Below are 9,027 nucleotides of genomic sequence, written 5' to 3'. Positions count from 1 at the left end.
AGAAGACATTTATGCCAGCTGTATTCAGTTGTATTGTACTTGAACGTAAAATACTTGCTTGGTTTCAAGTTTTAAAATAATCTACAGCTGAAAGGCTTCACTTTTACCTTAGATATTGAAACTGAATATATAGTGATAATGAAACTAATAAACTATTGTTATGACACACACTCTTCCACTGGTCTTTTTGTGCTCTGTACATCCCTGTTTCATAACTGGTAAGAAGACTAATTTTTCTACATCTTCTCTTGGAAAAATGTTACTCAGGATCCATTATCTCATTTATCTGAGATAACCTCACCCAAATTTGGGTCACTCTCTAGCTTCCACTGACCAGGGACTTACTTCAGATGTCTAAACACAGGTATTCAAGATGCTCTAGGCAGTGCAAGGCATCTCCTTATGTGTGTCTACTTACATGCTAAGTACTCTAGTATACCTGATACATTTATACATGGCTGACATACACAATACTGGACACAGAGGAAATCTGTGTCCTTCTGGAGCAGAAGCTGAAGTCTAATGGAATATTTCTGTATGGGATTTCCATAAAACTTTAATTATAACACCAAAACACTCTCCTATCTTACTGCCTCTTTACCCTTAAACTTTTCTTTCCATATTGAAATGAAATGCCTGATTCAACTCTATTTCTGTAATGTTGTATTGAGTCTGGCTCTGAGTTCATTTCCCCACAGCAGCCCTCACAGCGTTGTGCTTTGCATTGGTGGATAGAAAGGTGTTTTGGCTGCTGCTGAGCAGACAGCATCAAAGCTGTCTCTCTAAATCCCCCTCCTCATCAGTAATCTTGGGATGGGCAAGATCTTGAGAGGAGACACAAAGGTGAAGAATGGACTGAGAGTAGCTCTGAAGAAAAGGACTCGTGCGTGTTGGTGGATGAGAAGCTTTACATGCCCTGTCAGTGTGCACTTCCAGCCCAGAAAGCCAACTGTATCATAGGCTGCATCAAAAGCAATGTGGCCAGCAGGTCAAGGGAGGTGATTCTCCCCATTTACTCCACTCTCTGCATTCAGTTCCAAGCCCCCAACATAAGAAGGATGTGAACCACTTGAATCTAGTCCAAGAGAGGGCAAGGGAGATGACTGGAGGGATTTTCAAAAGGGTTTGTAGTGATAGAACAAAGGGAAATGGCTTTAAACTGATAGAAGGCAGGTTTAGAGTAGATATTAGGAAGAAATTGTTTACTGTGGGGGTGATGGGGCACTGGAACAGGTTGACCAGAGAAGCTGTGGATGCCCCCTCCCTACAAGTGTTCAAGGCCAGGTTGGATGGGGCTTTGAGCCACCTGGTCTAGTGGATGGAAGGCATCCCTGCCGACAACAGGATGGCTGGAACTATGTTGTCTTTAAGGTTCCTTTCAACCCAACCACTCTGTGATTTATGACACAGCCAGGACTGCTGACCCAAACTGACCAAAGGGATATTCCACACCACATCATGTTTGCTCAGCAACAAAAGCTAAGGGAAAGCAGAGGAGAAGGACATTCATTAGTTAATATGACATTTGTCTTCCAGAGAAACCTCTATGTGTACTGAAGCCCTGCTTCCCATATGACTGGACATCACATGCTGATGGGAAGTAGAGAATAAATATTTTGCTTTACTTTGCTTCCACACATGGCCTTCCTTTTGCTTTATTAAACTGTCTTCATCTTTACCCATGAGTTTTTTCCATCTTACTTTCTCAACACCCTGTACTGATGAAGAGGGGAGTGACAGAGAAGCTTGGTGGGTACTTGACATCCAGCCAAGGTCAACCCACCACAAATGCCTTTACATCAAGGGCTTCATCCCTCAGAAGAAAATTTTCATGCTGCACATATTGTTGCTTTAAGTGTGTCCTATAATAATAATGATGTGTTTAGAGAAAGGATTTTGTTTAATAATGATTACTTATAAGAAAAGCACTTCCAATAAAAGATGCAATTAATGTAAAACTGGAAAAAATACTTACCTTTATGCCCTGCCTACCAGGAATGCCTGGGTAGCCTGGTTCACCTGGAGCACCTGGTACTCCTAGTTCTCCCTGAGTAATACAATAGCTCTGTGTCAGTGATGTGCTGTGTGTAAAAAAATACATTGCATGTTTTCTCAAGGTCACATGATACACTTTGGCTATGATATTTCAAAATTTTATAACTGAAGATGATTGAAACGTCTGGACAATTTGTGAAGGGACGTTGAATACAGAGAAGCCACAAAAGAGATTCCTAATTCTTAAGCTCAGTTTTCCACTATCTCTTTTTATTAATTGTCTTTTAATACACTTGATGTTTCACAATTACACAAAAATTACACTATCTGAAGTAATAGTAATGTTTGCAAGTTTGAACTTAATGAGCACCTGAGTTACATTGCCTAAAATCCAGCATAAAATTAGTAAGAATAAGTAATCAAACGGATTCTGACGCAATTTGATGTTAACAACTGTTTTACTGTGAAACAAACCACCTTGTACAAAAATAAATAAATAAAACCCTTCTTTAGCTAGAATACTTCCAGATTCATATTTACCTTGGCTCCTGACGATCCTGGTTTCCCCTGAATTCCCGGTTCACCTTTATCACCCTATGATAACAATTATGTAAGAGTGTGGCTGATATCATTATGCTTTGTCACATGTGCTATGACCAGCAAACATAGACACTGTTGAGAAACTGACTTAAAAACAGGCACTGTTAGTGACTGAAAGGCTAAAGTTCAGGCTTATGGGAAGCCTGAAGGTGTAACTTCCTTTCAGGAAAGGTAAGATACTGATGACAAAACATGATCTGCCAGTCTCTGCTCACTGGTCCTGTCCCTACCTGCCTCATTTCCCTTCCCCAATCACTCCATGTTTGTGCATACTGACATCACATTTCCATCATCTTATTTAATAAAATCCTCAGAATCCTAAGATCAGTTCAAGTCAAAATATTTATTTATGTTCTGGTTTTTATTGTAGCCTATGGAATTAGAGACATATTCAGCTTGAGAATTTTCATTAAAATCTAATAATTATTGACTACTTCACGATGCCCTTATGTAAGAATGAGCTTATTAAGAATGATTCTCTAAGAATCAGCTTCTACTCTGAATGAGATTTAAAAAAAAAGCATTTTTCACCAAAAAAAAGCGCTATTTAATTTTTAGTAATTTCATAGGCATTCAGTTTTCTAGACAATAGGAAACACTGATCACTGGAAAAAATGCTACATTCAGTATACAATTTTAAATAAATGCATACTTCTGGATATAAAATAATGTATGGGTGGAAATGGATCTAAATGTAAATAAATCCTTTTGGAAATAGATTCTATATTCCTAAATATTCTCCAGGACACACAGTTCAGTGTTTATTGACCAAAACTCATCTTGGATTAAATTAAAAGGTTACACTAAGCAATCCGAATTTATAGTATCTATTTTAACTTCTGAGAGCATGGGTCATATAAGTTCTTGCTCTTGCTGCAGTACAATCAATAGTTACATCTGAAATAAATTTGGCTCCTTGGGTGGAAAAAACAGCACGTAATGTTATTTAACACAATTAAAATATAAATAAATGTAACATGGGAAGAATGTTCAGATATATACTGAGAATTATCTGGCTCCTAGCATTGCAGAACATTTTCCAGATCTGCAAAGCTGAAACAGTCTCATGGCCATTTCTGCAATTGTTCCAAACCTCATGGGATGACAGGTACCATTCACTGAGTTATATTAACCTCTCTTGAGACTGAAGCACCATAGAAAGTAATACAGGAAAATCATACAGCTACTCATCAGTGTTCAGTACACCAAAAAATTAGCTGCAAAATCTATAAAGCAGTCATTTATCCAAGTCACATTAACACAAACACTTACCTTAGGCCCAGGAGCTCCAGGTAGACCAAGTGAACCTTCTGGTCCCATCAAACCCTATTTATTTATGAAAAAGGCAGAAACATCTCTGTATTAAACTAGAGGAATAATGGTTTCAGTACAGTATTTGTAGTATCATTATTCTATTTCCATAATGAAATAAACAGGAAATACAATATCTTTCATCATATTACTATACAGGCTATAGTTCTGATACAGTATAGTGAATTATTTAGACCTTCTATGGTCTAATGAAGAGCTACAGTGCAATGAAAAAACCCATACAGAAAAAAAGAACAGTGCTGTCACAGAACATTCCTGAGAGAAAAAATTCTGCAACTCAAAACATTGTCAGTAATACATCCCTTAGCTCTAACTGAAAGTGGCACAAAAGCTTCTTGGTTTCCACTTAGTGTTTCCAAAATCAGTAATACTATATATGGCATTTCATAGTTCTCTTTCTTCTTTCTGACCATGCGTCCCTCAAAGATTGCCAGGCCTTGACTCCTTTTGCAAGCTTTGTGGAGATTTATCGGGGGTCACACCTTTGCATCTTCTGCAGAATCTTCAGGGTTGAACTGTTCATTCAAGAACCCAATAGCTTCTGCCATTTCATATCATGACACTTCATCACAGGTACAGTCAGAGCACCACTAAGACATTCCCTTGGACTCCTCAAATGGGATCATGTTGACAAGAGCATGTTTAGCTGTCTTTGTTCCATACATAAAAAAAGAGCTAAGGAGTGTTAAATCATCAGAGGGCTGATGCTCTTAATTTCTGTTTAAAGCTAGTCTCAAGATGCATGAATCAATAAAAACAATATATTATCATTGTTTTATTTGGAATTGCATAAATACTCTGAAAGAAAATACACTATAAGAGTGTACCTAAGACACAGCATAAAATAAAAGCATAGTAATACAAAAAGTCGAACAATTAAATAAGGCCTGGAAATCTAACTTGTCAGAGATTAAATTTTATCAATTATTCAAATTGATAATATTTTCAAAACCCACTGTTACTACTGTTATTTAATCTTTGTTTTCATATAAATCCAAACAATCACCTTCCATTTACTATTAAATGTTAGGAACAATTCACTCCCATGACATTATCTCTTTCCAAGGTTACATGGAATTGAAACCATGTAATTTGTTAGACAGATTATAATTCAGCTTTGCAAAAAACAAACAAACAAAATTTCTTTATTTGTTAAAACTAAAAGGGTGTCTGCAAAAAGAAGAGAAAATTCAGAATATCTGGAACAAGAAGTTACTGTCTGTAGTTGGGTTTTTCAGGATTTCATCAGTTTTCTGGCATTTCACCTGTGCTTTACTATTAACCACAGATTAACACAGATTAACCATGGATTAATTCAGGGTTTCTTTGCTGCTGTATGGTAAGAAAGTACTGGTCACCAAAAGTTTCCATCAGTAAATACAGCAACTTATTCTTTAGGCCAGAGGTCTGTGAATACAAATAAACTGTATCAAGCACAAGAATAAAACTTGAGTAACTTTGCTGCCAATGTTCCTTGGTCTAAAACTTTTCCTGCTCAGTCAACTGCACATGAAAAACCTATTAAACTTCAATTTTTCTAAATTAACTAATATCATACATTGAATAATTTCTAAACTTTCTTGAACTTTCCTGATGCTTGTTCTTACTTACACAGAAAATCAGTCTTCTTATCGAAGAATGTGCAGCTAGTGTAATCTATTACTTGGTAAACAAAGGTTTACTACACCCTACCCCATTTCTTTCACAATTTTGGAATAGAATTACCAGTTCTTCTCCAAATGGATTAAAGTTTCTGAGGACAGCTTACACTCATAACCTAAGAGATTGTGTATTCCCATTAACCATTTGCTTATGGACTACATCAAGCACCAACTTTGTTACAAAAAGACTAACAAAATATTCTTTTGGTTTTGTAACCTAACCTTGATTACATAAATGCTGTCTTAATTCACTTGCACATAAGGTCTACTTCTTCAGTTCTTCTCTTTTTATTGACATAGAAAAATAAGTTTTTATTAATTTTCATTTCACTGTAAGGTTTAATTCAGTTTGGCTCTTTGAAATCAAATTTCATATTATCTATTGACCTCCTTACTTGTGAAATACAGCACTCTTCATTGTGTGATCTTTTTTGCATTCCTTGAGGACTACCTTCCTTTCCCAAAAAGCATTGTGAAATTCCAATTTTCATCTCCTCATATTTCTGTTCTGTTCTCATTACTAACACATTAATCAGTAGAGAAAAGCAAGCACAAGTTCATGGAGGTATTTCTGACTAGGATTTCTGGCTCCTTTCACATTGCCTGTGTTTCAAGTCATTGACACATTGAGAATCTACCATCTACCACTAGATCACTTCTAGTTGACACCCACATCAGTCCCTGAAGCAGCGTATGGTCATCAAAAATGCGCCTCATGCATTTTATCTTATGTAAAGTGGAAATACTATATGTAAAGAATAGCTTTTTTTAATTAACGAATCAGCTATGTGTATATATCCACACTGACATGCAAACATATACTAGAGAAGGCAAATCAGAAAATATTTTTAGTATAACCAAAGGTCAAGCATACATCTGCAGGAAAGGTAGAAATAAAACCCAATTGTCCTGGTTTCCTAGGACACGGAAATACGGAACTAGGCCACATTTAACTTACTTAATTAAAAAAAAAAAATAGGAAGACAACTACATGAAATCAGAATGCTGCAAGAAGAAAACTTTCAGTTGCAATATGAGAAAAGCTTGAGAACATAATCTGGAAACTATTAAAATTAAAAGAGGAGAGTGTGTCCTGAATAAAACTGAAGAACAATTCAAGGACATAAAATGAAGCATTACTCCCCCATTTTCCAGAGCTAGCACTATTTATATCATGGGTAAATTAATAAATTGCTGGTGTTGGCAATGTAGTAGGGATAGTTATTTCTGAAGAAGAACTTGTTACTGAATAATTTTCCCAAGGTATTAATAGACCATCCACAAGCTTTCCATCTGTTTTTTCTGGAATAAACATATTAAATGTGACTAATACAAGGAAAATCCCACTATCTTTTCTGGTTGAAATTCCCTAATGCCGTGTAACATATTCAAATATTCCATGCATCAATCTCCTATTTAATTTATCAGGTGACAAAAAGTACATTAAGTGACTTGACAGGAAACAGGAATAAATTTTTTTCGAGTGTAACAAGAACTAAATGTTATTTATCTAAATAAAATTCGAAGAAAACATGGTAGATGAGTTAAATAAGCATGTACACTTTATAATCCCACACGGTTTATTACAGCTGATGATACAGCCTTCCCTCTGGCATTTTGTTCAACTTTGGTCCAAAAAATTGGAGAAAAAATTTCCTCCAATAGACAATAAAAGTATTTTCACTGAACTGCTTTGTTGGCTTTCTGAGAAACTGAAGTTTCTTCTGTTTGAACTGGGCATTGACAAGCCCTTACACGCACAACGTATAATGAATCTCAAGATAAGGCAGTAAGTAAAAAAATCAAGTGACCTTTTGATTATTGTCATATATTACAACATTTATAAATGCCATTCAGCTGCAAAGCAAGAAATGTTATCTATTTTTTCCCGTGACGAGTGATACTAATTCTGTAGACTGAATACAACTGTATAAAATCTCTTGCACTACCATATGGCTCAATATCCTAAGAAAAAACCCAAATTTTTAGAAGGTTAAAGCTTTTTGTAATGTAGTGGTCCCTTGTCCATAGACATAATAGCATCAGTCGTTGTTCTCTACAATTTGCTCGAGGTTGAATATAGGCCAAAACTTAGATTATTTACCTAATCAAAAAGTTGTAGTAAACAGCTTATTTATTATGCTAAACCATGTATCTCCCAGGAAACTCAGAACCACTTTAGTCAGGAAAGAAGATAAAATGTCTCCAGCATAAAAGGCAAACTGCAAAAAGACATGTTAACAGTGAGGATGATTAGTAATGGAACTAAATAAACATGGTTTCCTCAATAGAAGAGATCATTATTTTTTAAAGGCAGCATTAGGAAAGACCTGCCTGTAACTAGTATTAAGTAGCTGTCCCTTTTGCCTTTAAAATTTTCATTTTTAAAGTCTTTATATACTTTCACCAACTTTCAGAACAATTATTTTGTTACTGTGATTTCTAAAGGACTATAAAGAACACAGAAATCACCCTACTCAGACAGTAACAAAGATGTGGTAACCCAACTGCCCAAGAAAGAACAAACTATTTTCAGTTTCCCTCATTCAAAACAGAAATTTCTCTTTAAGCAGTTTGGGAATTCAGTGATCTCAGTTATTCTCACAGTCTGTCAAAAGAGCACTATCACAAAAGCATCTTGAAATTCATCTCCAGAAATCCATTACACAGAATGGCAATATTTAAGTCAGTATTAACTTTCAAAATAAATTTACTTCAGTACTTTCAAAGTCACTTCTAATTGATTCAGAGGCTCAGTTCAGACTAATCTATTGCTGTATTTATCAAATGTGCAGTCAAGAAATCATAAATTTTAAATAAAAATGGGTATGTAATACTTGTGGAAAAAGTCAAAGATTAGACTTAGTCTGATCATATTCTGCAACCTGAAAATGCAAGGATGCTCCTGTATTTTCCATTGCTTGCTTGTTTATGATAAGGAGAGAATGACAACATCAGAATTATTTGTCCCTAATAACAAATTTTTGCAAACTTACAGTATCTCCGGGTGACCCTTTTGCTCCTGGTTGACCTGGCGGTCCAATTTCACCCTGTTTTTTATAAAAGGAGAAGAATTCTGTAATTAATGTATGTACACAACAAATTTCTCAGATATTCTTTAATTATGCAGGTTTAGTTAGCTAAGATTATTTCTCAAAGTATTATGAAATTAGTTTTGTTACTTTTTAAAATACTCATTCCCTCTGGAATAGATAAAATAAAATCTAATGATTTTTGAACATGCCACAAAGAAATTGTACTTGATGTCATAAATCCCCACTATGAAAACTCTCCTCTGAGCACAGATTGAACCCTTATTTTGGAATGGATGTATATATATATGTGCAGGTTTTTACTGTGTTATAAACAATTAATAATACCTTTTGTCCTTTGACTCCTTGATTTCCAGGGATTCCAGGAATTCCCTGAGGAAAAAAAA

The 9,027-nt window shown here is 35.4% G+C and overlaps 1 protein-coding gene across 1 annotated transcript in view; it reads right to left on the bottom strand.

The window, feature by feature from the left end:
* Nucleotides 1-1,975: 1,975 nt before the first annotated feature.
* The window catches only part of COL21A1 (collagen type XXI alpha 1 chain), a gene marked incomplete at its 3' end in the record, with an annotated part of 55,778 nt that continues 48,726 nt past the window's right edge, over nt 1,976-9,027 (bottom strand). The window contains exons 17-21 of the mRNA XM_027888658.1: nt 8,969-9,013; nt 8,585-8,638; nt 3,868-3,921; nt 2,536-2,589; nt 1,976-2,047 (exon numbers count right to left, since the gene is read on the bottom strand). Coding sequence (XP_027744459.1) covers nt 1,976-2,047; nt 2,536-2,589; nt 3,868-3,921; nt 8,585-8,638; nt 8,969-9,013 — 279 coding nt within the window. The remainder of the gene's footprint in view (nt 2,048-2,535; nt 2,590-3,867; nt 3,922-8,584; nt 8,639-8,968; nt 9,014-9,027) is intronic.

The sequence above is a fragment of the Empidonax traillii genome, unplaced genomic scaffold, assembly GCF_003031625.1.
Source record: "Empidonax traillii isolate 1590-97213 ecotype Southwest subspecies unplaced genomic scaffold, ASM303162v1 scaffold243:size714344, whole genome shotgun sequence".
Taxonomy (NCBI): Eukaryota; Metazoa; Chordata; class Aves; order Passeriformes; family Tyrannidae; genus Empidonax; species Empidonax traillii.
Note: the sequence above shows the minus strand (reverse complement) of the source record. Positions and strands in the feature narration are given on the sequence as shown.